The 27,874-nt window shown below is 42.5% G+C and overlaps 1 protein-coding gene across 2 annotated transcripts in view; it reads left to right on the top strand.

The window, feature by feature from the left end:
* Positions 1-27,874, top strand: part of IGF1R (insulin like growth factor 1 receptor) — a 188,824-nt gene that overhangs the window by 155,636 nt on the left and 5,314 nt on the right. The window contains exons 7-20 of one of the 2 annotated variants that reach the window (XM_075431314.1): positions 1,120-1,246; positions 2,586-2,824; positions 3,308-3,475; positions 3,675-3,879; positions 8,120-8,406; positions 9,841-9,977; positions 10,331-10,490; positions 11,547-11,649; positions 13,041-13,111; positions 15,369-15,598; positions 15,893-16,003; positions 18,114-18,273; positions 20,557-20,686; positions 25,236-25,370. In XM_075431314.1, coding sequence (XP_075287429.1) covers positions 1,120-1,246; positions 2,586-2,824; positions 3,308-3,475; positions 3,675-3,879; positions 8,120-8,406; positions 9,841-9,977; positions 10,331-10,490; positions 11,547-11,649; positions 13,041-13,111; positions 15,369-15,598; positions 15,893-16,003; positions 18,114-18,273; positions 20,557-20,686; positions 25,236-25,370 — 2,263 coding nt within the window. Of the gene's footprint in view, positions 1-1,119; positions 1,247-2,585; positions 2,825-3,307; positions 3,476-3,674; positions 3,880-8,119; positions 8,407-9,840; positions 9,978-10,330; positions 10,491-11,543; positions 11,650-13,040; positions 13,112-15,368; positions 15,599-15,892; positions 16,004-18,113; positions 18,274-20,556; positions 20,687-25,235; positions 25,371-27,874 lie in introns of both variants that reach the window. The other variant, XM_075431313.1, reaches the window with a different exon arrangement.

Raw genomic sequence — 27,874 nt, 5'->3', positions numbered from 1 at the left:
CTTGTGTATAAGTCAAGTCCCCTTGTTCTGGGTGGTGTTTACAAAACTAGGACACGTACTCTGCTGAATGTCTCTTTAGGCGTGATGCATAAATGCAGATGGCATAGATACTTGTTGTAAGCACACTCCATTCTTTGCACATTCAATAGAGCAAAGGCTTGCAGTCCTGGAGGAGTTACAGACACACAGCCAGTCCTTACTACCACTGAGGCTAGTGCCAGCCGCTGCCTGTTTTTTTAAAAAGCCATTACAGAAAGCTTTCTGACTCTGAGAAGGGGAAAAGAATCAACAAAAGCTAAACTGGCTTGGAAAAGATAGCACCAATAGTGCCAGTGTACACGAGGGTGAAACCCCCTTTATTTTCAGAGACTTCTACGGAACATTAGAAACTAACAGTTGACGCTTAGAACACAATTTCTTCATCCAAGAATGATGTTTTTAAAATGCTGAGTTGTTTTGCATTGGAAAGCTCTGTGAGTTGGTAGTGGGAAGCCATTCATTTCAAAGCTGCCGGCTTCCATCCAGCTCTGTTCAGAAGAGTAGCTGGAAGCTGCTGCCATCAAATGGTTGTGCCGTATATGAACTGAGTTTTGGAGTTCTTGGTGCAGCCTCTCATGAGTAGAAACGTAAACTCCTTTGTCCTTTCTGTGTTGGCCATTCCCCAGTAAAACAAATTGCGATTGTCAAAAGTTGTCCAGGAAAGTGATAACACAGAGGCTGGTTACAGCTCTGCGCGTGCATTGAAGTTGGTTCTGAATTTAGTGCTTCTGAACCAGTCCTGTGAATAACTAGGACTTCCATTCCTCACTCAGGGAAAGTCTGAAGTAGTTTTCAAGAGCTATCTGATGATGCATTGAAAGAAAATCTGCTGCAGAAAAAATAGTAAGAAGTAGCTCCAGTATATTCTAAAGTGATTGCCAATGTCACTGCTTACCCTTAAGCACTCAAATATAGTAGGATGAAACACCAAGTTCTACAGAGACATAGGTTGTTGGTATTCTGTGGTGTCATAGGCACTACTGGAAAGGCTAATGAGCTAAAACCCATACTTAAGAAACGGCAAAACTTAGTAGGCGGTGTGATGCTAACTCTGTCATGGCCTGTCCATTTGTATTGCAGGTGAAAGCCACATTCTGCGTTTTGTTTCCAACACTACACTCAAGAATCGGATTAAACTAACATGGGAACGGTATCGCCCTCCAGATTATAGAGATCTCATTAGCTTCACTGTTTACTACAAAGAAGCGTAAGTAGATGTCGTCAGAGACTAACTGGGACAGTCCGAGCAATAGTAGACAGTTCTGTTCCGACTGTTGGTTTTACTAGCAAGAAAAGTCAGTCAGTAAAGTCCTTCAGGTTGTTCCTGTTTCATGCAGTTCACATATCTCATCCAGTTAATGTATTTCATCCTCAAGTCCCGCTTTTGTTCAATTTCTTTTCTTGGTTGAGCACAGGCCCCCTTTAAAAAGAGGATTGTTTTGATTGAAGCCTACAAATTGATTCTAAATCCATCAGGAAGTGTCAAATTTAAAAAGAAATTAGGTGGATGGCTTGGCCATTCTCAGGGGTCTAATCTGGAGCTCTCTGTAAGTCATGTCACTATGTCTACCAGGGTCGTTTCCTTCTCTGGTCGTGGTACTGACTAGAGAGCATCACACATAGGAGTTTGCCCTGTCGCTTTGGTGACTTGTCTACTCAGGGTTTGGGGTGAGTTAGATAATCCTAGCTTTGGTAGATTTCTGCATTGGTATCTCTTGATAATGAAGGAATGGGGCAGTTGCTGGAGAGATCCCAATCTCTTGGCAGGTGTCTCTGCAATTGCACATCCTTGTAGTGTCTCAGATTTAAAGTAGTCAAAAATACAAAGGAGCGCACTAAGAGCTCTCCAGGTGGTTTGGTGGTGTGAAAGGGAGGTTCAGAATGCTGGTGATGACATACGGAGCGAGGCTGCAAGCTACAGAGGCACTGATGTGTTAATGGCCAGCATCGCTTGGAAAAGAGCATCATTGTGACGCTGTACGGTGATGCAATAGACTTAGTGCTGGGGAGTCTATAGTAAGTAATAACAAGAGTAGTACTTTGTGTGCTCTTGCACCAGTGTTGCAACTTATGAGAAGCAGAACTGTATGACTACTTAAGTGTGTATTGTGTGGAAATAAAAGAGAAAAATAAGCCTGTTGGACTGGTCAAGGCCAGTTATGGAAGTTTGAGTTCATTATGGTAAAAAGCTTGGCCGCTATCAATAACTGTTGAGTTGCTTCTGTTTCGTATATGCTTAGCTAAAGTCTAAATATGTCTGAAGCATTTCACTGTCTGTTTTGGATTAAAAAAAGATAAATTTAAGGTTCTCCAAGAAAACACTGCCTTATTGCTAGTGACTGAAGGTAAGACCTGCAGCTAAAGTCTGAATTTTGTACTGCTTGGAAATAAATACGAATTTTATTCTGTTTTATTCTGCTATGGAAAATAAGTAAGCTTTATTTATTTCATGGAGCAACATTGAAGTGAGGCACTCTCATAAATATATGACAATTTCTAGGAGAAAATAAATACTTTTGTACTATTTTTTTCTTGTAATATTTCAGACCATTCAAAAATGTGACAGAGTACGATGGGCAAGATGCGTGTGGCTCCAATAGCTGGAACATGGTCGATGTTGACCTGCCACCGAACAAAGAGAACAATCCTGGAATTTTGCTGCAGGGATTGAAGCCTTGGACTCAGTACGCCATTTACGTCAAGGCGGTTACCCTCACAATGATGGAAAACCATCATATTCATGGAGCAAAAAGTGAAATTGTGTATATACGAACCAATGCTGCAGGTGAGATCCTGGGCTCTCGGGTAAGAGGTTGATAATGCTGCAGGTATGCTAGTTCTATTATTACGCAAGTTCTGCTGTTAATGCAGAAACTGAATTTATGTGCAGATGACATGCATAGTGCTAGGATGTTTCAGTAATTCTGAAAGCAGCTTTAAGATTTGAATTAAAACTCTGTTGGTCAGACATTATTTTCATTGGGAATTATGGGAGCTCTTTGGAGTTATGATTTCGGACTTTGCTCCGTTGGTGAAGGTAAATTTAAGTACAGTCTTGGATTGGGACTGTATGTGGTTGCAGCTGAACCTTGAATAACTGCTTTTAGTGGGGCATAATCAGGAAATCTTTGCTTTGAAATAGGATGGTGGTTTTGCTTGCAGCATAGAAATGGATGGGGATTCACTTTGAAAGCTTGCATTGGAATATGTTGTAGAATGCTCCGCATTTAAATACCTTCCTTTTCTTTTTTTCTTTTTTCCCCTCCAGTGCCATCCATTCCGTTGGATGTTATTTCAGCATCCAATTCCTCATCCCAACTGATTGTGAAATGGAATCCTCCCTCTCTTCCCAATGGCAACCTCTCGTACTACATCGTACGATGGCAGCAGCAACCTCAGGACAGTTACCTTTACAGACACAATTACTGCTCCAAAGGTAGGAAAGCAAAACGCGATTGTGTTGAAGTGCCTGTGACTCTTGCCTGCCAGTCACACAGACAAGAACTGAAGTCTGTGCCCTGCTTCACAATTCTGTGAATAACAGCAAGAAGGAGGGAATAGGTAAACGTGGATTGTTGCTGTGTTCATAATATGGAGAGAAAGGAAACAAGCTGCCTCTGTTCTTTTCTTTGAAGATAAAGTCCCAATTCGAAGATATGCTGATGGGACCATTGATACGGAAGAAGCTACTGAACCCACCAAGCCAGAGGGCTGTGGGGGAGAAAAGGGACCTTGTTGCGCTTGTCCCAAGACAGAGGCAGAAAAGCAAGCTGAGAAGGAGGAAGCAGAGTACCGGAAAGTCTTTGAGAACTTCCTTCACAACTCCATCTTTGTCCCCAGGTAATGGACTTCGGACACTTTCTCTTTGCGAGTGCGGCTAGTAATTCTGTTTTTTAACAATTCCTAGAGCTGAGGCTTCCTGGACAAGAAAGCATATGTAGATAACACCTGAAACACACTTTCCTTTTACGCGAGACAACCTGCAGCCTTACTTGTGCAGTTTCTCTTATTCACAAATTTTCATGACTTTCTCTCAATTTTAGCTAATAGTAAGTGTTCTTACCTATATTGTTGAAGGACTTAGTGATGGTTTCTATTCAGAGTCGAGAGTCACTTGAGGAGCTCTTTGTCTGTAAGGGTTTTGTAGATGAGCAACGTGTGGCAGACAAAGGGTTTCAGATGTGATCTTTCTCTAAATAACTATTTAAGTGCTTGTGTTCCTAATCTGAAGATTTATTTGCCTTTGAAATTGAGGGCATAGTCACCTCACAGAATTGAAACCTGTCTTCCTTTCTCGCTGCACTCACTGCAAAGGGCGTGTTGGTTTCCTGGGTCTGTGCTGCAGAGAAGTATTAAATATGCCCACTCTTCCATGATAAACACTACCACTTACACATTAAGTGGAATAGTAACGATTTTATGCTGCAATGCAGAGTAGATACCACTAAATTAATGGGTCATTTTGATCATTGGGTTTCCAGTTTATCCTTCATGTAAGCTGTTCTTACTTCAGATAATTGAATCCTGGGGCCTAGGACACAATGTATAGCTGTTATGTTACAGTCTATAAGCAATCAGATTTCAATCGTGCATGTTATCTTGTTGTCTCTGTTGGCAGGTGAGGTTTATGATGAAGTCCTGTGTTTGAGAACTCCAAAGTGTGGCATTGCTGCTTATTAAAACTGGTTTATATTCCTCTACTTTGTGATTTTTGGGCCTTTATTCAAGGATGGGTTGGATTGACTTGTTTGGGGTTGGCACTATGATACGTGCAGAGCTTCTTAGCTCTGTCCAAAAAAATGAGGACCTGAATAGTGCTTCTCTTTGGAAGTGCCAAGGATTGTATCTGAGCTGTGTTTGAGTCACGTTTAGCATTTGTGGTTGAGCTTGTGCAGTGTTTCCCCTGCTGATGGCATGAACCAGCAGCAAAGTTGAGGTACAGAGAAGTATCAGCCACCATGATTGGCCAGGATGTAATTCCTGAGGAATACGATGAAATCTTGTAAATGTGATCTGATTTTGGACTTCATGAAGTAGCACAGCAACGAGTTTTGAAAGGCATGTGTCAGGTCTAAACTACTTGAAAGTCTATTACAAAGAAATTTTTTTCTTTCACCAAAGCTTTGTCCTTGAAAATGCATTATCTTCTCCCAAATTTTCTTGCATTCCCCCCTCCCAAAGGAAACTCACAGAACTTTGAACTCAGTAACAAGTAAACTGACCAGTTCACAAAGAATTTCCCAAAAGTTTGGCCATTTCCCTTTTTTCTTATTGTTATAAGGTTGTGTTTTGTAATAGCAAGGGCAGATAAGGTGCAATGCTCGGCAATAGCTGCGTAGGTAAGAAACTTTAAAGAGACTGTAGGTCAGGGAAATTAAAGATTATGAGCTAGAGAGATGTCTGCATGGGACAAATCTAAGCAGCTCGTTACTTGCTGATGTCTTACTTTTTTTTTCTATTTCCCAAGCCAGAAGTTAATTTATGTGTTAATGCAAGCCTCAGTAGTAGTATTTGTTTCCAGTGTTCTACCTGTCTGCAGGATATTGTGAAAGAGATGCAGCGTGTAATACAGCGTGAAAATATTTGACAACCTTAAGGTTGTTTGAAACGCCTGTTCATCTAATCTTGTGTGCAACTTCTGGATGACCCCACCTGTGTTACTGCAGTGGTGAGGCAGATTTCAAACGTTAGGACCCTGGTTAGGCTTGAAGAGACACTTAACAACCACAGGAGGAGGAGTTATTCTTCAAGTTTTTTGGTTCTCTAATGAGCAGGATGAGACAGCTCTGTGTGTAGTAGACTGTATCTGAGAAGTAACATTAAAATTGCCATAAAGTGTGAGAACACTTAGCTTTTATGTTAAATGACCCACTTTTTTTTCTTTTAATTTCAATTTGATTCCAGTTTTTTATAGTGTTAATTTTTCTCTCATGTTTCTCTTCCTTCTGCTCCTTTAACAGAATAGTTGAATTTTCATGTTTTTATCTCTAGACTTTTCCTTGTTTCTTAGGATGCTTGTTTTTTGTCTTTTTCTCACAAAAGCAGGAAGCTGCTTGGCAGAAAAGCAACGGTGTCAAATCTCTTGGTATTTTAATCGTGTTTGCCTGGTGGTTATCGTGCAAGTCTCTTTTTTTTTTTTTTTTTCCTCTTCTTCTTTGTATGACTGTAGTTTTCACCAACAAGCTTTGTGTTGCTTTCTCGATAGGACTATACTCTCCTCCCCCCCCCAATACCACCAAAGAGTTGAAACTTCATCCGTCACATAAAAGCAATGATAGATGAAGTCATACCTGTTGGGTTCTTGCATTGGCATGTGCTTTTGTGGTTGATTGAAAATGAACTTATTTTCACTGCTTTTATCACCAAATCTGTGCAAATATTCATCAGTTCCGTGCTGGGCATCCCGTGTGCTTTTAGCAGTTCATAAGTTTGTTCTTTCCCCTGAATTAAAGCAGTAAATGAATACTTATCGTAAGCAAGGTGAACAGGTTAGTAACTTGCATAGATACTGGTGTAGAGGACGTGTGAGTGCTGACGTCTCCTATGAAATTCCCCCATACCCCACTGACAAGACAGGCGCTTGTATGTTGCTTAAAACAATTTCTTGATAACTTAGGAGGCTTTTTTCCTTGTCTTGTTTATTTCTGTGCTGTGGTTTACATGACTACTTAAGACATAGTAAAAGGATTTTGGAAAATTCTGTAGTGAACTTCTAAAAAAAAAAATTTCATCCAACCTCTGCCAGCAGATTTCAAAACGCAGTCAGCCTGTTTCTGGCACGCTCTGCAGCGTGCTGGTTTGTGGCTGAGTGTAGTGAGACGGTATATTTGACAGCGAATTAACTTCTCTGGTTGAGTCATCTTTCTTCCTGTTGTGTGCTCGAGGGAGGCCTTACTCGCCTGATTTGTAACTCGCTTTTTGATAGAAATGTGTTAGACTTCACCTTTGTCCTTGATAATGGCTGCGCTGACCAGGTACTAAGTGGGCACTGGTGGAGTGGTTTCAGGTGGGATGGGATTCAAACCAAAACTGTGTTTGTGGTGCGACTCTTCTTATGTTCCTCTTTAACTCCCCTGGTGCATTGCTTTCCAGGTGAGAGCAGTCCTGCAGACTCGACACTAGGAGAGCGGGAGCTGGAGAAGCCAGCTTGCCCTCCGTAGTCAGTGCTGCTGTGCAAAACAGCCTTGGGTCTGACCCAAGGCCAAGCGACAAGCCTAACGTGTCGCAGTCATGTCGTGGTTAGCTAATACCGTTCAAACATGTGTAAGAGTGTCTTTGTATTGACACTTCTACTGCTCCTCAGGCCTGTCCACTATGACAGTTTTTTAGACTTGAGAAAGTAGTAGCGTTGCTGTAAATCCTCAAGTTTTTAACTCTGCAGGAATTTCATACAGATGCCTGTAAGGCAAAGCAAAGTTGCTCAGTGAAGTCTTTGCTATCCGCAATATTAGTACGGTGTTTGCTCACATAGGAAGACTGTTTCTTTGCAGAGCTTTTGTTTGGGTGAGAGAAGCAGAGATACACCAAGCACCACATGTTAGTGGTGGTTAGTGTTCATGGTCTTCAGCTGCCTTCGGAGGTTTCTTTACTCAGTGCAGTATATTCAGTTGTTGTAATTTTATTGCAACCGAAGAGAAAGCTAAGCCTGCTGAGATAGCTTTGCAAATCCAGCAAACTTCAAAACATTTTTTTCCCTAACCTTTTCGGCTTTTAACATCTGATTTTTATTTAAAGTGTCAACATTACTGTTATTAAATACAAACCTACGTTGCTAGTTGAACAACAGTGAAGCCATTTTTGGTTTTCAGTCTGTTGTGTGAGGTCAGAAGTTGCCACATTTATCTTGGGGTGCGGCGTGAGCTTCAGAGCTTTGAGTGGTTTCTGACCGAAAGAAAGAGTAGTGGGATGTGCTGACATGCTGCAGGTTCAGATTGAGAAAGCTTTCATCGTCTTCTTTCCTTTTTTATTTAGCTTTTTTAATAGCAGTTACGTATTTTACTGGGATTTTTTGCACAGAGCTGGAGGAAAAGTGGTGTTTCTCTAAAGAGACCTTTCGTATACCTGTATGTTTGCTCCACAGACCCGATCGGAAGCGGAGGGACGTGTTCCGAATCGCAAATGCCAGTCTGGCCACTCGAAACAGGAATGCGACTGGGACAGATCACTTCACCAATGTTTCTGACGCAGAGGAGAGCGAGGTGGAATACCCGTTCTTTGAGACCAAAGTGGACGGCAAGGAGAGAACTGTGATCTCCCACCTCCAGCCTTTTACTCTGTACCGCATTGATATTCACAGCTGCAACCATGAAGCTGACACACTTGGTTGTAGCGCTTCCAACTTTGTCTTCGCAAGAACCATGCCTTCAGGTATGCCCTCACAAGTACAAAGCTTCGTTTAATTATCTGGGGAGAGATCGATCTCGGGAAGGACAAACTCTCCAAAAAGTTAAAAAAACATGGGAGGATAATAAAATTCTATGCAAGAAAATAGATTGGAACTGTATAAAACTTTGTTACAGTAGTTTAATGTCCTTAACTGGTCTCTTGTGTGTACTGAGTGATAGTACTACTGAGTCTGTCCTGTGATCTGGAGAAGGGCAGAGGTGCGTTCATGGACTACCGAGATAATTAGGAGAGAATCTGTTTCCCAGCAGTGTAGGTGAGACCCACAGGCATGGTGGGTTGAAAGGTTTTATTCTTCAGTTCCCTGTTTGCTGACTGGAGACCGGGGAACATTTCTCTCCTAATGTTTAGTTTTGCTGTGTTCGTTCGGAACTGTTTGCAGATGTGAAGAGTTTTGCTGGTGGGAAGGTTTGCCAAATGTTTCTTCTGTCACAGAACGACCATGCAGTCGTCCAGCCTGGAAACAGGAGCAGTACTGTGTTGCTTTGTGCCCCGTTGCCGGCATCTAGAGTACTTCAGATAGGAAGCATTGAATGTTGTATTCATGTTTGGGACTTTAGCAGATTGTACTTCTTCCAAGAAGAATAGAGATGATTTTAGTGTAAGCTCATATGCATCCAGCTAAGAGCTTCTGACTCCAGCAGATGCCTGGGAATATTTGATGCAGAATGGCAGCAATTTCATTTTGTTTCTGGAAGGAAAGACTAGCATAATCCAGATCCAGCTGCATCAGTAAAAAAGCAAAAAGTACTGCTTATTTCAAGGAAATAAGGATATCTCTGAGATCAGGGAAAAGGAAAGAAATATTCCCAGATTTTTAGCGCATGGCTCTGAAAATTAAAGGCTAAACAATTGTATTTTCTTCTAAACCTAACAACTGTATTTTTGAAAAAATGACCTTTTTTCTTTGAATAGTTGTCTTATTCCTGTTTAGTTTTGAATAAAGCACATAAAATGATCAGGAATGAAACACAGATAAAGCAATTCCTGAATTGCTGATGAGACTCCATTTTAAACTGTTTCTGAAGGCTGGATGTTTTAGGGGAGGGCTGTCAACGGGGCAGATCTTGTGTGTTCACATCCATGGGCAGGCAGGTTGCTGTTCACGGCCGTTTGGTGGCAATAGCTGTGTCGGCACCGTCCTGGTGTAGCGGAAGGTTTGGAAGGAAGAACCCGACACTGATAACCAGGTTCTTTGACACACAGATAGAGCACAGTGACTAATGCAGAGCCCATACCTGGTGAAGCTGTGTACACTGCACTGTTTTTCTGGCAGTCGGCAGTTCAGACTCTGATGCTTTGATACCTGGAGAGCAGTATGAACCTTTTCTTTTCCTCAGTTGTTGCATAAGTTCAGTAACAGGTGTTCTTCTGATGTCACTTGTAAATATTTTACAGAGGGAGCAGATAACATTCCAGGAACGGTAGCATGGGAAGCAAAAGAAGAAAACACCGTCTACCTGAAGTGGTTAGAGCCTGCAAATCCAAATGGGCTGATTCTAATGTATGAAATCAAATACGGGCAGCATGGAGAGGTGAGGGAGGGTTTGACATTTCTCTTTTAAGAGCTACTGCTTGTAATTGTAATTTATACACAAAATGGGATCTTTCTTAGCATGCTTCTGTGCAGAGCTGCAGACCAGAGCTAGAAACTGTGATTTCAAACACCCAGCACCAACCAGTGTGCCATTGCTTTGTTTTGTTTATTTTGCCAGTTTTTGTATTCCACATAGCTCCTTAGGGTGTTTGAAGAAAAACTGATCAGATGAGGCTTATAGATATAAAAATCAGCTTATCCTGCAGGTATATCGTTTCCTCAAGAATGAAGGAATGTGAACATATGACCTGTACGTGAACTGTAAATTGCTTTTTTTTTTTTTTCTTTTAGGAGAAGCGGGAATGTGTTTCCAGACAGGAATACAAAAAGCTAGGAGGAGCTAAACTAACTCATCTGAACCCCGGAAACTATTCTGCTAGAGTTCAGGCCACTTCGTTAGCTGGAAACGGGTCATGGACTGAGCCTGTCTCTTTCTACGTGCAACCCAAATGTAAGACGGATGTTTGATGACTGTGTCAGACTAGGGGACTGTTGTCTTTTTAATAATTCCTGATGTTTATGTATGTAACTGGGCGTATGAGCCTCTTGCCTGTACTCTGAATAATGCTCTCGCTGATGCTGCTTTGGGAACTCGTCTCTGTTCCGTTTTTTGGCAAGTGTTGACAGCCAGGAGGTGTATCTGAGGTGTGGTCCTTTTCTTGCATGCATTCGATATAGATGAGAGGTGTAACCAGGTGCTGTAGAACACACTACTGTGGCTTCCTGTGATGTACAGCTACGTTGGGAATGTCGTGTTAGCCCTAACAACATGGAGCAGGATTGTACAAAACCTTTGGCAATAAGGCAAACCCACTTTAAATTGCGAAGTAATACAAGAAACAAAGAATTTGTTTAGATTTTTGGCTGGCAGGTATTTTTAAATATCAAGATGCTTTTTCGTATGACCTGTTCAAGTGACATTTGATGAAGGCAACATCCTGATGAAAGGGTGATGCTGGCCCTGACAATGGGAGCAATTTATATTTCAGAAGAACACCACTGTAGTGTCCGCAGAGACCCTCTCAAGAACTTCTGTATTTAGTTGTAACCAGATGTATCCGCAGAAAAGTGAAACTCCACCTTTTACTCTTTTTTGATTTTCTAATTTCTGGACTTAAAAGAACTTGGAGTAGAGAGCAGTGTGTTTATATTCTGAATATAAGCATAAGCAATTGCAAGGTGAACAAGGTGAACAAAAGGTGGGAAAAAAGTGAACAATTACATATTGTTCACTGAGGAATGTAAGTCCTTAAGAGTAACTTGTGAAAACAAACCCCAGACAGACACTGTTCTGTACAAAATTAATGCTTTTCACTGCCTGTTTTCTTGTTCCACTCATCTGCAGTCAGGGAGTGTTTCTGAGTACATTTTTCCACATCAGACAAGAAAATAAGTACTTTGATTTCTTCCCTGTATGGAAATATACTGAGTGGGTTTTGAATGGTTCTTTGTTAATGGAGATTTTATAGAAATCCTTATACAATTGTTTTCTTGTTGGTTGCAGCAGCAAACTATGGAAACTTCCTGCACTTGATAATTGTGCTCCCTATTGCTTTCCTGCTCATCATCGGGGGATTACTGATAATGCTGTACGTCTTCAACAAAAAGAGGTGAGTTGTATATGCTTGTGGTTAAAACTGCAGGAAGGGAAAAATCTGCGTCCATGGAGCAAGTTAGAAATTAAAAAGGGAAATGGCATTCAGAGGGCTGGAGAAGCTGAAGTAGACTCTGTCTTGGTGATGTGCAGAGGGAGGTGGTTTAGAGTTACCAGCAAGCATCTGGCTGCTGCTTGAGTATGAAGAGGCTTTTTGTTACAGTATCATGTTTGAGAGGGAAGAGGAGGGTTGTTGGGAACATATCTGCTGGGACAATGATGGCAGGCGCTGAACGTGTGTAATCAGGGGCTTTGACTGAAATACGGGTCAACAGAAGTCATGAAGACTTAGTTCAATTCAGGTTAGTTTGATTTGTTGCAAATTCTCGAGGTTTTTTGAAGTCTTTTGATCCACTTAAAGAATTACATCCTGGACAGAGCAGTCTAGGGGACTGTTCTGTTGATTTGTTTTCCTCAGATTTGTTTTTTGTAACGTGATTTTATTTATTTATTTACTTGAACTACATAATGAGAGCTTAAGAGAAGTCAGTGCAAATGTTCACCCTTGCAACTTTCTAGGTACAGAGTGGTTTTGTTACGCTTGTATAAATTACGCTCATTTCGTATCCCATTATTTCCAGCTCTGGTTCATTTGTGTGCAGACAGTAGTACCAGTTCTCCTGGAGCACTCCAGAAAGGGCTCTGTATCTAGTGAAGTGCAGTGCTTGCTTGGCCTTCCCTTGGGCTCTTCTAGATCAAATGCCTGATAACTCATCCTTCCTTAGAGTGTTGTTCTAGCCCACAAGAATGTTTTGTCTTTGATTTTCTGAGGTCTGACTGATAATTTTATGTCTACAGCCTGCCCTCCTGCAGGAGCTCTCACAGTGCTGAATAAACATGTCTTACTCTGAAAGTCACTCACCCCAGTAAAATTGGGGGGGGGGGGGCGGTGTATGTGTGTGTTTCTGAAATAAAGTAGTAGAAACACTTAGAAAATAGTTGAATGGAATTCCCGATTAAAAGCAATCTTGTCCTTTGCTAGATCACTTCTCTCCCACAGCAGAGCAGGTGGTGTTAGTGTGTTCTTAGGCACAGGTCTCCCGGGTGTGTTACCATATAGCTACCTTGCTTAAAGGACGTTTAACCCAGCAGCTGGAAGCATCTTGTGGTTGGGCTTTTCTGGTCCTGATTTGGTATAGAGAAGACCGCAGGTTTCCTGGGAAAGCTGTTCAGGACTGGTTTCCCATTGATTATGTGGGTACAATAAGAACTTGGTTTGTCCCCTTTGTCCGAAAAGCTCTCAATGTACAGTAAATAATAGATTGAGCAAATAGTGGAAAAGCTGTAGAAGAGGTGGTCTGAAATTTACTGAAGTTTAAAGATTAAAATAAAAAAAAATTTTGACAGGAACAGTGACAGACTGGGCAATGGAGTACTTTACGCTTCTGTGAACCCCGAGTACTTCAGTGCTTCAGATGGTAAGTGTGGCCTTACACTTCTGGTGCTTTTACTTTCGCATGTTCTGTTTGTGTCTGACTGAAGACTCTAAAAGGGATGTGGTGAAACTGTTTTCTCTCTTTGTTTTAATAGCATAGCCATGGAATCCATCGCTGATGACACATAAATGTCATCTGTCTATTGAAACGGGGCAGTTTTTGAGTTTTTTCCTGTAGTTTATTCAGCTGAGGCAAATTTGGATCCATTGGTTTTACTTTCAGATTATCATCTAGTCATCTAGGGATGCTTTCACTGGAGTGAAAGAAGAATTCATTAATTCATTGTCTTTCAAGTTTGCCCTGTTAAGCCTTATTCTGACCTATCGGAACAAACCCACTGCATGTTTCTGTGTACTTCTCAGATGGAAAATAGTAATTAACAAAAAACAGTGCAGTCTCCTCACTTGCCATCCCAATAAAACTCTCAAACAACTTTTCCCAGTTAGAGAAAGAGAAAAGCGATATTGTTGGTTTCCAGACATATCACATGCAGAAATTTTGTGGTAAAATGAGCATTGATGTTTAGTGTCATCCATATTTGTTTCTCTCAATATCTGCAGTGTGGAGAAGTCCATTTTTCTCTAGATGGAAACAGTTTCATAAAGCTAGTTTCAAATTGACCTAATTTATAGGTTAATGTATCTATTTGGTGATGACAGTATTTAGAGGCATTAGACTGTGGCAATGTTTAGATCCCAGCTGGTATGTTTGTGCTGAGTGCTCTGCTAACAGTGTGGCAGAACTGTAGTTCTAAAGTCAGATCTGGAGTTTGGGGGGGCATCATTAATTTCTTAGCGTTTTCTATGGGAGATACAATGTGGATAATGCTCAGATCTTTAAAACCAACCAGGACGTATAAAAATTCTTCAAAACAAAGTTGCTGTTCCTAGAACAATGTGCTTATTTTTGTTTTGCTTGCTGTATGTCTCTGTTATTTTCCTGTAGTTAATTGTTGCAGGAGGTTGTGCCTGTTAATGGTGTAGATGAACTTGCCAGTTGTTGTGTTGGCTGTCCCTGAGCAGCAGCAGGAGCTGAATTAGCCTCCTCCAGGGATCCTCAGCTCTGCATCTCCAGAAAGCCCCTGTGCTGCGGTTGCTGTGTCGTGGAGAACCCTGGAAATTCAGATTTCTGGCTAAACGAGTTGCTTAAAGAAATGATAAAATATAAAAAGCAACTGTGTTCTTACTGGAAGCCCTGCTTGCCAGATAATTTATTTTACGTGCACACATAGAGGTGTGGTTATCTGTAATGAGCGTGTGCCCATACTGTACAGATTGTGTACATGTGGAGCTCTTCAAGTGCAGGAAATCAGAGCATCAGATGAATTTCCTTGAGGCATCAGTTCTTCTGTTTATGGATGAGTTTGGTGCTACTGCTGTATAGACTTCTTGCTGGAATAGCGTTTCCAGAAGCCCCCAGGAGACTAATGGATTTAGCTGGAGTGCAGCAGACTATTTTACTGTTATTTTTATAGTGGCACCATTAGGGTTAAAGGTCTGTCGGTGTTTATGCCATAATCCTCTATTTTTGCATCCTGTCATTTCACCCATCCAGAGCATGAGACACAACTGTCCCCTCCTTTGGTGACTGACAGGCAGCAGCATCAGTGACTACTCAGATGTCTTCTTGCCTGAGGCAGTCCTCCCTCCTGGCAGTCACCTTCTGAGATCTCTCTGCTGCCTCAGATCAAAGACTTGCAGCAGCAAGTTCTGCCTTTACTGGTGCAACAGTGCGTGTGCAAGTGATCAGAATAGTTTCATGCAAAGAGCCTACTAGATCAGAGAGTCTGCTTCCCTCTAGTCATAAAATCAATCTGTTAATAGAGAATACAGCAGACACTAAACTGATACAGATGATCAAGTATGTTTGATGCTGTTTGGAAGAATTAGAAGACCAAGTTTCCCAAGAAAAGCTCAAGCCTAAAGTATTGGTTCAAGCCTCTTCCCACCCTGGTTTTGTGCTTGTAGGTTCCTTATTTCTATCCCATTATATCAGTACCATAGTGAGGCCACTTCCAAGTCCGTCTCCACATTTCTTTAAGATTTATTTGCGTGTGTTTGCATCTACCTATCTCTGTATGGGAAAGACGGTGGACTATTTGTATACATCATGCAAGGTCTCAGCATTGTGTCTAGTGATTTTTACAGTAAAACTGTTTGGGCCGTTGGTAGGGTAAAGTGGTGACTGAGCACACCACTTGCAGAAGTGGAACATCATGGCCTGTTCTTTCTCTCCTTAGTGTATGTTCCAGACGAATGGGAGGTGCCCCGTGAGAAGATCACCATGTGTCGGGAGCTTGGGCAAGGCTCCTTTGGAATGGTGTACGAGGGAATAGCCAAGGGAGTGGTGAAGGATGAGCCAGAGACCAGGGTGGCCATCAAGACTGTCAATGAGTCTGCGAGCATGCGTGAGAGGATAGAGTTCTTAAATGAGGCCTCGGTGATGAAGGAGTTCAATTGTCACCATGTGGTAAGTCATGAAAATGTGACAAGGCTGTGATTCATACAGCCATGGTGCTTACTGGCACGAGGGTGTTCAGGGCACATCTTCACTGACTGAAGCATGAACTTGGGATTTTAGCTTCAACTCTGCACAGCTTTATAATATTACTGTGTAACAGGAGCCAGAAGGTGGAACCAAATCTACTTTCAGACCTTTTCCACAGGTTCATGGATGTTTGGGGCTACATACTGACATGAATAAATGATGGCTACAGTTCAATTAGCCATATTTGTAACTGAACGTTTGTTTTTCCTCTTCCAGGTTCGGCTGCTTGGTGTTGTGTCTCAGGGCCAGCCTACGCTGGTTATCATGGAGCTGATGACACGTGGGGACCTCAAAAGTTACCTGAGATCATTAAGGCCAGACACAGAGGTGAGTCATGAGTTGCTGGGTGGTTTTTGATTTCTTCAGTTAGAATCATCTTGAATAAAACAACGTGATGTTGAAAGCAGCAGGCAATTAGCCTTTCTTGCCCTTCTCTTAAGCTGTAGGAACAAAACATAAGCTGCTCTGTGATCTGCAACACCTTTTTTCATGAGGTAGCTATTGCAAATAGCCTTGTGTACTGCATGGAATAGGTCCCTTCTTGTGTTCCTGAGTCCTGTTTTCAAGATCTGAACTAAATCTCTTGTCTAATCTAATGTCTCATCAGGATGTTAGACAAAACATTGGCTAGTTGAAGCACGTGTGTTAGGGTAATTGTTTCATGTTATGTATGCTGCCTGTTGCCTCTGCTGGAAAGTAAAACTCTAGTATCCTAGCTAATATGCATAGTCTAATATGTAGGCCATCAGTCCTACAGCTAAAATTGCCACACATGATACAGAGTCTGAAGGATGAAGATGACACATAGGTCACTTGCCACTGAAATCATAGCAGACTGTGTAGAAAATGAGCTCAGCAGCTTTTGCCCTTAATCTAGAAATTCTGATGTGAATAACTGAAAGGAACAGAACATTAGCACAGTACGTGCACGGGAGAGTTGATATGGTATAAATGGAGGGCATTGCATGTAGCAAGAGCAGATTGCTTGAGTGATCGGATACAGAGAATAATCGTACTGAATACAGCATTCAGAAAATACCAGTAGGACTATGCGCTAAGGGCTTGACTAGCATTTAAGATTAATAATATCTCATGTTTTGGTAAGTAGTTTTGGTTGAATTCAGCAAACTGCATAAAAAGGGACAGTGACACTATATAGAAATTACCAACATGATGAACTCTGTCCGTGGCTTTTCTGTCTTGTATGCTGGTACTCTCCAAAGCAGTCCCTGATAGGCCTGTGCCAAAATTCCATGTCTTCCTTGATCTCCAATGTAAAGAGCTGAGCGAAGTCTTCTGAGGACCTCTGTGAGGAGGAAGGCAGGATGCTTCAGTAGGGTGCGGATGGAGGCCTTGCCTGATCACTGGCTTTTACTGATACTTTAACCGTGCAGCTCCCATACCTATGTCATCTTCCTGGGGATTCAACTCACACTGGTCCTTCTGGGCTTTCTTGGTTGGATCTTGTTGGCTTCCATAGGGTATGTTGCATTCAGCTCTTGGGAGCCTGGAAGTCATGGGTATGGCTCATTGTGGTTGGACTAGATGACCCACAGAGGTCCTTTCCAACCCCGAACAGTCTGTGATTCTGTGTGTGATTATCTCAACACAAAGTAGCACAGGTTGAAAGTGGTGATGGGACTGGACACGAACACTTTTCATGGAAGGTGGGTGAGGGACCGTTTGGTCTCTGCGTGGGGATGTGATAAAGTTCAGTGATTTGATCTATGTGGTTTAGGATCTTTGTCATTAGTATTCGGTATACAAGGCCATGATTTTGGTTACTCTGTCAGTGATGATTGTCCAAAGGGTGTAGAGCTTAGGCAAATTCATACTGGCAAGCGATGGTGGGACTTAACTGGTTGTGTGTAAATACCTGAACTCCTTCATCCATGAGACTGAGAATGGCAGAAGCCATATATTCATGAATGCTAAGAAGTGAATTTGCTTCAGAAGAAACTGTCCCATAATCTTTTCTCCTATTTACAAATAGAAGTAATTCAAGAGGCATCTGGTTATGGGGGACTGGGGAACAGGAGATTAAATCATTTAACATCATCTTTTTTTTCATGAAGATAGTAGAAATCTCTAAAACAAGTGATCTGCTTTGTATCTAAGAACTTGGGTGGCAAAAAGATGGATGCTTAGATTTCATGGGTATAAGAGAACGTCCTTATACCAAACAGTCTTTCTGGCTTGTACTCCCTAAAATAGAATGGTGTAAAAGAGCTAACCCAGCTTGGTATGGCCAGTATTCTTGCTGGGTAGATGCTGTGGTGTACATAATCACGAGTTTCTGGGTTCATTCCTGGATCATGTTAGGCTGAGTTGAGAAAATGTGATTTTTTTTCTTTTTTTTTTTTTTTTAAATAGCATGTTGCAGTTTGATGCAATAACTACTCCCCCCTCCCCATTTTATCTTCTTAACCTTGCTCAGAATAATCCTGGCCAGGCACCTCCAACTCTGAAGAAGATGATTCAGATGGCAGGAGAGATTGCTGATGGGATGGCATACCTCAACGCCAACAAATTTGTTCACAGAGATCTCGCTGCAAGAAACTGCATGGTGGCAGAAGACTTCACAGTGAAAATTGGAGGTGAGCTTTCTTGACTTTTACAGAAATTAAAAACATCATCCTGAAAAATTGTCACATTAGAAGGCATTTAAATCTTTTGAAAGACGTTAGCTGCTTAGCTCTAGTTTGAATTTCTGCAGAATGAAGTATGTTCATTATGAAGGCTTGCTGTGATTTAAGACCTGTGAGCAGTCAACACTGAGTTGAAACTCTTGGAATACCTCTACTTGCCGTTATTCCAGTGAGGAAACAGTATAGCGTGTGGGTTTAAGAAGAGCTTGTGGAGCAGTGATTTGAGGTGCAGATGCTGCAGACATCTGGGTGGATGGCGTGGTTACCACTGGTGTGTCATTCGCTTTTCTGTTAATGCGTAAAAGTAATCCCACCTCTTGTTTATGGACTCGAGAATAAGAATTTTAGGATTATTTTAAAGTGCATCTGATTTGGAAGTGGAATGTAAGGCTTGACTTCAGCTGGATGCTTTCCAGTCTGAACTGGAGTTCTGCTTTCCAGACAACAGAATGGCTTCTCCTCTGCTCTGCTGTTAGAACATCACTTCCCCCCCCCCCCCCCCCCCCCCTTCACCATCCCTCCAATATCGTGTCAGATGAGTTTTTTCAGACTTCTCTCCAGAGAGGGTGATTTTAAGCTTTTGGCTGTTTTAGAGTTGTGCATATTAAAATAACATGTATAGCAACAGCCTTCTGCTGTAGGAAACTAATTCTTTTTCTCTGAGCTTAACTCAGCTATTTTGATAATTTGTGTAAGTAATCCTGTCATTTGGGAGAAAGAAAAAATGATTTCATTTTGAGTCAGTTAATTAGGAAATAAGATCTTTGGGGGATTTTGTGCATTTTCTGCAGGTTTGAGGGAAGTCAGCCTTGAATGCTTCCCGTACTGGTTTTCTCACTCCCTCTCCCCCTACCAGCGCGCTTTACAATTCTTTGAACTGAAGATGGTGCATTTCTTCCCTTCAACGTCGTACATGGTTACCCCGAAAGCATTTTGTGAAATATGCTGCACCGCGCTGATTTATCTACCAGCATTGGAAATCCCTTCATGTAGGCACAGTTCAGGGGTGTCTTGACTGGAGCACGCCAGCTCAGACTGGTTAGAGCTCAGAGAAGGAGCTTTATGCTACACTGTCCTATACTTGTTGCGTATCTGTTTCTTATTTGCATTGCATTTTCAAAGAATTTTCCATTCAGCCAGGATAAAGTCACCGTGGTGTGTGGGAGTGATGGAATAGCTGCACAGATGGGCTTTTTAGTCATAGTCAGTGAGGGTACCAGTGTCCCTAGCAGGTGAGGAACGAGAAGGATCAGTGCTTGGTCACTCATCCAAGCCTGGTGATAATGACATCCATAGACTGGTAGTAATGACTGTGAGAGCTGGAGGAATTCTGTCCTCACTCCGCTTTTTCTGGGGAAAAAAAGGGGCACCTACGGGTCTGTGTTGACAACATGGAGTTTGCCCTAGGTCTGCTGTGTTAGCAGACAACATTTAATATTAGTAAGCGATTTGATGCTGCTTGGTTTAACTTTCTGGTTAGTGTCTGAAAGCATAGTTACTGGTTTACATAGCCTAGTCCAAGACCCAGCAGTTTTGTGTGCGTCAAGCCGATTGAACAGAAAAAAAATGCTGGAAGAAGTCCGAGTTACAGGCAGGAGATGAGCATTGTTAGATCCAAGTCTTGCAAATGCTTACGTATTTACAGCTAAGGACATGCGTATAACCCAAAATATGTCTTTAATATTGGTCTGTGTTAGTCATAAATGAATAGCCTAATCCTCTGTAGCATTTGAGAAGGAATATTATACAGGAACTGGAAGTTACCTTCGGAAAGAGGAAAAAAAAACCCAAGAGAGAAGCATTTCCATCAACACGTGAGATTCTTTAAGTAAAGACAATACTACTAAGTGCTAAAGCAGTTCTCTACAGTCTCTAAAAAGAAAAGAAAATTATTTAATTTAGAGAACAGATTAGTGATTTGTATGACCTTCAGAAGACTTAGCTTACTGCAAGACTTGAGCGTAAAACCTGGAACTTTTCGTATTAATGTATTTAAGTCATTGAGCCTTCTCGCCCACTGGAGTCAATGGTAAAAATGTCCGTTGGTTTTGTTGGGAGGGAAGCTAACCAGCCCTAAGGCAGCAGGTAAAGTGCCTGCAACGTAACGTGTCGTCGTAACAGATTGCAGATTCTTTGCACCAAACTGTGATTCTCTGCTGGCTACAATGGCTTGTAGTGAGGGGAAATGTTCATCGTTTTATCGTGCAAACTGAAAACTTTTATACCTTCTAGATTTTGGCATGACAAGAGATATCTACGAGACAGATTATTATCGTAAAGGAGGGAAAGGTTTGCTGCCTGTCCGCTGGATGTCCCCAGAATCACTGAAAGATGGAGTCTTCACAACGCACTCCGATGTCTGGTAACAAAAAATAGGCTTTGCAAACTACTTTAGCCCCTCTTCTTTCTGGCCTCTTTTCTTGTTTTAGTAGACTTAACTAAGTATATTGCTTCTGCTGTCTCTTCGTAGGTAACTCTCTTTTTCCCCTGTGAAGCATTCTGCTTTATATTTCACATTTCTACTACAAAATCAAGATCTGGTGAGGTTAAATTCTGCTCTCCCCGAGAGCAGAATTAAGTGGATTTCCAAAACTGGAGGTGGCGGCATGTTTCCTGCTGTGGGTTGTAAAATCAGTTGTGCAGTGAAAAACATTACCTTCACCTGGAAGAGCAAGTTGTCATTTTTCAAATTGCCCTTCTTCAAGAAAAGCATTAAAAGTTGCCAAGAATATAGAAAGGTTCATTTTGCTGACCTGCTTTTCTATCAAAACCTTCTGTGTAAATAACTCCACTTTCCCGCAGACGGTTCGTGTACACTAGCAGGTTTTTTCTTGGGAGTTCTCCCTTGTGTATATCCTTCTCCATTTGGAGCTTTGTTTGCTTGTTTGGTGTACCGCAGGATGCAGAAATAGGTTCTTCTTTAAAAGCACATTGCCTGGTTGCTGTATCTGAAGTTAATAATAGAGGCATTCAGGAACTTTCAAAATACACTTCTTAGAAGAAAGAATACTCTGGAACAGTCCCGTCCGTCCGTCCCCCCCCCCCCAACTTTTGCAGATAGGTAGGGAGGACTTGGCAGAAGATGAACGTATCCTGGCAAAACCTCTGCTCTGTCTTTTACGGTTTCTCTGCCTTCCTAACAAGATGTTTTTTACTGCTGATCTGTTACAGAATTGGCAGCTGATTGCCTCCAAATGTCTAGAAGTCAGTAGGAATGGTATTTTAGTAGTAAATTGTATTTTGTTTAAACGGCTTGAGGATTTTGGAGTCAGTGGACTGTAGTCCACAGCACCAGCTTTGGGTGAGAGGCTCATAAGAGGAATTATGTAACAAGTAAAAAAACAAAGCACCAGAATGTTGCTTAAAATTTTTTGCATGTGGTTAGTGACTTACTTATGAATCCAGTCACCCTCAAACTTGGAAGTAGATGAAAATAACCACTCTGAGTTGAAGGGGAAGCCCAGTATCAGCCATTTATCTAACAGAAGAGCGCAGGCATGCTTTTGGCAGTCCCTCTGCAGTAAAAGAATTTTGGGACTTGTAATGGCTTCACAAAGCAGACAGAAATTTGGAATATATCACTAGAAAATCCCCAGATGTAGAACTGAACAAGCCTGGAGGAAGGAGCTGGCAGACCTGCCTGTTCTTACCACACAACAGTAACTTTTAAGTCCAGCCACCGTCTCCAGCCGTTGTATCAGAGGTGGACTACAGCAGATCAGGTGTTCCGCCTCGGTGACGTGCTGCGCTTGTTCCATACACGCGTACCTTTTAACCAGTAACCGTTAAGTGACGTTACTGGGTAAACATAACTCAAATTCTGAACAAAAAAACCCCACAGATGTCACACCAAGTCAAGCGTCAGAAGCAGATTAGTACTTTAGTTGGTGCAGGAAGTACGTGAGTTCTCCTTCAGCGTTAACGAGATTTGGCATCCGTCGGTTGTTCAGTCCAAAGCAGGACTGAGCAAACAATATTGCAGTTCGTCAGCCGGACAGTCGGAGCGAACTATGCTAGCCAGAAGTCACATCAAGGAAAGCAACTTGCTAATTGTAAGGTTGGAAAACTTAAGAGGCGGAGGAGTGAAAACTGAGAGATTTTTACTGGAAAGCGCAGAGAGGAAAAAACTGCTGTATGGAGAAGAGGTCCATGGCTCTCATCAGTATTTCAGACAGTTCCTCTGTGGGGTGATTTGTCAGCTTAATTGTTAGAAGTGACTTATTCTGAAATCTGGTGCACACAGGTGTACTATCTTGAGGTACAAAAAAGTGGGTTCAATGTGAGGAATATGCTGTTTGTTTAGAACATGCATGCATTTGCCACCTGTATCCACAGCTGTAGATTCAGAAATTTCAATCTGAATTCCCAATGTAGTGGAGCTGGACTTATCGCTGTCATAGAACAGTGTCTTATTTACTTGATCTGCTTATGGCTGAAAGGGTCATCCTGGCTTACTTAATATCTTTTAGACCAAACACTATACATTGAAGTGCCACACTATACATTATTTCATGCCTCGAAAAAGTACCTGACTCCTTGTATTGGTTCGTGTTTTGCTGTTGCTTCATGTAAACCCTGTAGCTTGGCTGTTTTGGGGGTCATTTATTTTCATCAAACAGTAAAAAATGTTGAGATTTGCTTTTCCTGCCTTTTTGCTGGGATGTTGTGGCATCTGGTTCTGTGTTCTTCGAGATAAGTTTTAGACCAAACGTCAGAAAGACCGAACTGTGCGAGTGGTCAGAGTGCAAGATTTATAAGCTGTAAGGTGAAATGGCAAACTGCAAGAGTGTCTGGAGGTTTTGAAGGGTGGGGCTTTGTTTTAGCAATTCATTCTTTTATTGCTTTGCAGACTGAAGAATGAGGTAATTAGACAAGACTGTTTTTGTTGTACGTAGGGAAGGAGAACATTTTAAAATTAATGTAATACTGTTCAGGGCGAGGGTGTGTTTCTATAAATAAGTCTTCAGCATCTTGCATTCTTTCAGAGCTGGTAGTTGCCTTGAAGGAGCAACATAAGTTTATTTGTTATGATAATATGACTGGTAGGTGTGCAAGACTTGTTCCTATTATTCCTGCAGTGATCAAAGTATCTTCAAAGGCACCAAGATGTTGAGCTGACCCTCTGTCCCTGCCTCCCCTGAAAGGCAAACAATTGCAAGTCTGTTTGTGGCTTCTGGCTCCAGATGCAAACCATTTTAGATGCAGTGGATAACTGAAAGATAAAACCACTCGACCATCACCAGCTAATAATACTGGACTCCTGTTTTCACAACAATACCCTATTGAAACTACGCTGCTTTTTCCCTGTAAGCTTGACTCAGCATTTTAGCCACGGAAGACAAGACAGCATCTAGATATTCTTTCTTTGCACAGCAGCTCTAAAAGTAGATGACTTTTCATTGCAGGGCAGACAATTTGAGCTATGTCTGCTCAATAAACTAATTTTAAATTGAGATATTTTTAGAAAGTGTCAATACTTATGCCCAAACTGCCCAATTACATAACTATTCTTATCTTTCTACACCAGTAATCAATTCCTGTTATTAGACAGAATTCTTTTCTTCAGTTCTGCTGGCCTTTGTACTTACTTGGAAGGAGCTAGAAGCTCTGTTTCAGGAACATGGTTACATATGTGTTGCAAAAGGAGCGACTTGAGTTTCTCTTGGGGGCTTGAATGTTTTGCTGCTCAGACAGCAAATTAGGGTCTTGGTACAAGCAACTGCAGAGCATTCAGATTAGTTCCATGTCGTTTGCAAAAATTGGACTCATTGCTTGCTGCTGTGTGTCGAATGTCTTGATCCTTGCTTTGCGCCTTTGACTTAGAACGTGGAAGAAACCAAAGCAGAGGGATAAATAGAAAGTGTTACCCAAGAAGTGGTTTTGTGCCTGGGGAATAGAGGTGGGTTGGTTTGCTTGCCAGTAGTGGTAAGGCAGATGAGATGCACGGTGTGCGTTTGCTGTCTAGCGCTCGGCCTGCTAGGGCAGCGAGGGAAGAACGCAGCTTTTAAATCGGATTTGTGCGGCTCAAGTATTGCTGATGAAAAGCAGCTTGCACTGGAATGAGAGCTTACAGTTCTGCATTATTACCTTCTCAGCTGCTATCTGGAGTACCTGAGACACGGTTACAAGAAGATTTTGAGTTCCATTTTTTAAACGTACAGATTTTTTTCTGCTGTCTCTGTGGTTTGGCAGGGGGCTTGTCGAGCTCGCTTTAGTTAACCAGTCTCTGCAACTTCTCCACCTGCTTAGAAGGTGTGATTCCCTGCGCCCAGCCACAGATGGATCTGTAATGATCAGGTGTCTGTCCAGCCTGAGGTCCTCTGTACAGGCAGCGCAGAGATAGGAACAGAATTTTTTAAATTTTTCCTTACCTGCGTGTTTCATTTTCCCTGCTTCACTGTTCTTCCCCCCTTGTAGTGTGCCTAAAGTCTGAACTCAAAGCTGTGGGAAAGGGAGATGAGATGCGAGCTGATTCTCCAGGCAAGCTCACAGATTCAATCTGCTCTGAGTTAGGAGGCTCCTGGTCAGTGCCGTGAGCTTGCAGCGGCTTTTTTACTCATTGACTTGTACAGAACTGGTGTAACCAAGTAATGCTGGACCACTGAACGATCATAATCACGACCAGCTATGAGCTGTGGATTATGGCGTGAAAAACAGCAATGTAATATTACCAGTCTTTTCTTACAGAGGCCACTCTGATGAGAGCCTGTTTCTCACCAGTGACTAGAGGCGTTTGAAGTCAACAGTCTGTTATGCTGGGTGGTGTGGCTATCACCACAGCTGTGCGTTTGACCAATTGGAATTTTTTGGTAAAAGAAAATAGCCACGGACACCTGCCTGCTCAGCATCATGTAAGATGGCTATCCTTGTAAAGATTACTCAGTGTTCTCAAGTTCTGATTTGTTTTCCAGGTCTTTTGGTGTTGTACTTTGGGAGATTGCAACGTTAGCGGAGCAGCCGTACCAAGGCATGACCAATGAACAAGTGCTCCGCTTTGTGATGGAAGGAGGTCTGCTGGAAAAACCGGACAATTGTCCTGACATGCTGTAAGTGTCCACAGTTACCACTGTTCTCGGGGCAGTTTAATTCTTCCTGATCCCTTCAATGTCTGCTTCTGCCCTGTCTGCCACAGGAGGGGTTACTGAAGAGCGATAGTAATGTGAGGTGCTGCTTGGACAGTCTCTGTCCATCTAGTATTTTCTAGTAGTTAGACATATGAGAAAACAACTTTGCTTGTGGCCAGAATCTGACTTTGGGCTGTCTCCTCTCGTAAGGAAACAATACCCAATCTTTGTGTTTCGGAATGAAGTTAGACTTAGTAAAAGCTCATACGTGACTTTTGCTGCAGCAGAAGACTTTGTGCCTACATCTTGTCTCTTATACTCAATGGAATTACTTCAAGCAGAAAGAAAAGAGCATAGGATGAGCTGAAACGTATTGTGCATAAACTCTGTGGAATTCAACTTTTTAATTCAGCGTACAGATAAATGAATGTATCATTCCTTTGCGTTGGATCTGCTATTTTAGTCACAGTGCTCATTAGGTTGAGATAAACAAATCTCCCCTGCTAACAGTTTCCTTTGCTGTAAGCACAGAAAGAACTACACAGAAAAACCTTTGCCTGCCCCGAGAATCAATACAAAGCCTTGCAGCAGCGGAGGGTGTGCAGTGCAGCAGGCTTCAGCTTTTAGCTTTACATTGTTGAAATACTTCTGCTGGCTTTTGTGTACAGCAGTTTCAGGCTGTATTACTTTGATACTTTGTTCGGGCTGTATTACTTTGATACACTTCCCAAACTGGCTTTTGGGAAGGAAATACTGTGTCTTGCAGTTATTGAAATTTGTTGGAGGCCCACAGAAGGGATACAATCACTTAAGGGCCTCAGCTGCTTGGGATTCTTAGGAAAAGAGCTTTTTTGGCTGGAGCGCTGGCTTCGGTTTCAGATGACAGGCAGCGTTGTTTCGTTGTTTGAGGGGGGTGGGTGGTATATGCAGGGGGAGGTGTAGCTGCCATGTGATTCCTCAGTTTCACATTCCTTCCCTTCCACGATGCTGTGGAGAATTTCTGGCAGTCAGATGGACTGGAGATTGTTTTAACGCGGTCAGAGCTGTGTAATGGAGGGGGGGAGTGGGCAGAAATGGGGGGCAAACAGGGTGTGTGAAGGGGTCAGCTCCCTGCGTTCGTAGGAAGAAAACACCTCTGCAGTGAGAACAAACTCGGCAAGAGATTGAGCATCAGAAATTCGCTGTTAACCTGGGGTGCGTGTGATCAGGGGGGACGGGACGGGAGGGGAGTCACAGAAAGCAGCTCGTTGGGCTGCAGCCCACCCGGCCCGTTCTCCTTCCTCCTCCTCCGATACTGCCCTGCGTGCTGGGTGTCGCTGCTGGAGGAATCCACTTTCAGGGTAACTGGCTTGTGGGCTGGGGCAATTCGGTTCATGTCTGGCAGAGCAAATCTTTGCTCCAGTGTATGGCAGCAGAGGCCTTTTGTGCTGATTTTAATGAAAAAGCTGTTCACACGTCCATTATGGCCACAAAGACCTCAGCCTGATGTTGCAGAGGTGCAGACTAAAAAAAATTTAAAAAATTAAAAAATCTTCCTTTGAATTTAGCCACTTCTCTCCATCAGAACAAGGAACAGGGTGGAACTTGGAATTAAGGCACATCCAATCTAGTGGTATCTTTATTTTTTTGGTGATAGTTGTGTATAAAACATCCTGACTATGTTCAAAATGAAAAAAAAAAAAAAATTGAATGCATCGACTTTAGAAGCTTATTGCAACTTGCTTTAGCTCCCTTTCCGCTTGTTTTGTCTTTGTATCAGGACAAACACCCAAGCCTGCTGAAGTTCAGACAGGCTGTTGCAGGCACAACAGTAGGGAGCTGCAGGAGTGATCGTCACCTTGGTTCCGTGCACGTGCGTTTGGCATGCAGAGAACCTATTTGCTGTTACTGTGGTGCTTCTTTATGTGCACGTTTCTGCCTCTGTCCCTGCCTTCCATCCCGTTTGCCCAAGATGCTGTAAGGATGCTGTGCACCACTCAGTAACCTGACAACGGGTGCCAGTCTTGAGCCTCGCACGTGTTGCTGCTGGCGGGCACAGATCTGGTCCGTGGGCAGAGTTCCTCTCCCCTCTCCAGCAGTCTGATAACCTCAGCACGGGAGGTAGCAAGAAAATTGCTGAATGGACAGAAAGGTGCTTGTAACAGAGCTGCAGAGAGCCCTGAAATTGCATATGGATCTCGCCGTGCATCCCCAGCGTGTTCCAGGCAACCGCTTTCTCAAGTGCTTTATGAAACCCTTTGTAAAACAAGGGATCCTCTTTTTTGCGGAGGTTGCTAAAGGATTCTGTTTAAAGACAGGTTTCTTGGCACGTCTGTGCCAGTGGAAGGTGTTTTTTAGGCAGCACAAACGCTCACTGGTGGAGACTGACTGGTCTGTGATACTTTAATATGAACTCAAGATGTCCAGAAAGCGAAGTCCGCCTGCTGCAGGGAAGTCAGCGTACTTGTGCTGGGTACTGCGGGAATGCGAGCCAGAAGGGGAGCCAG

Source organism: Opisthocomus hoazin, chromosome 10 (genome assembly GCF_030867145.1).
Source record: "Opisthocomus hoazin isolate bOpiHoa1 chromosome 10, bOpiHoa1.hap1, whole genome shotgun sequence".
NCBI classification, from domain to species: domain Eukaryota; kingdom Metazoa; phylum Chordata; class Aves; order Opisthocomiformes; family Opisthocomidae; genus Opisthocomus; species Opisthocomus hoazin.
Note: the sequence above shows the minus strand (reverse complement) of the source record. Positions and strands in the feature narration are given on the sequence as shown.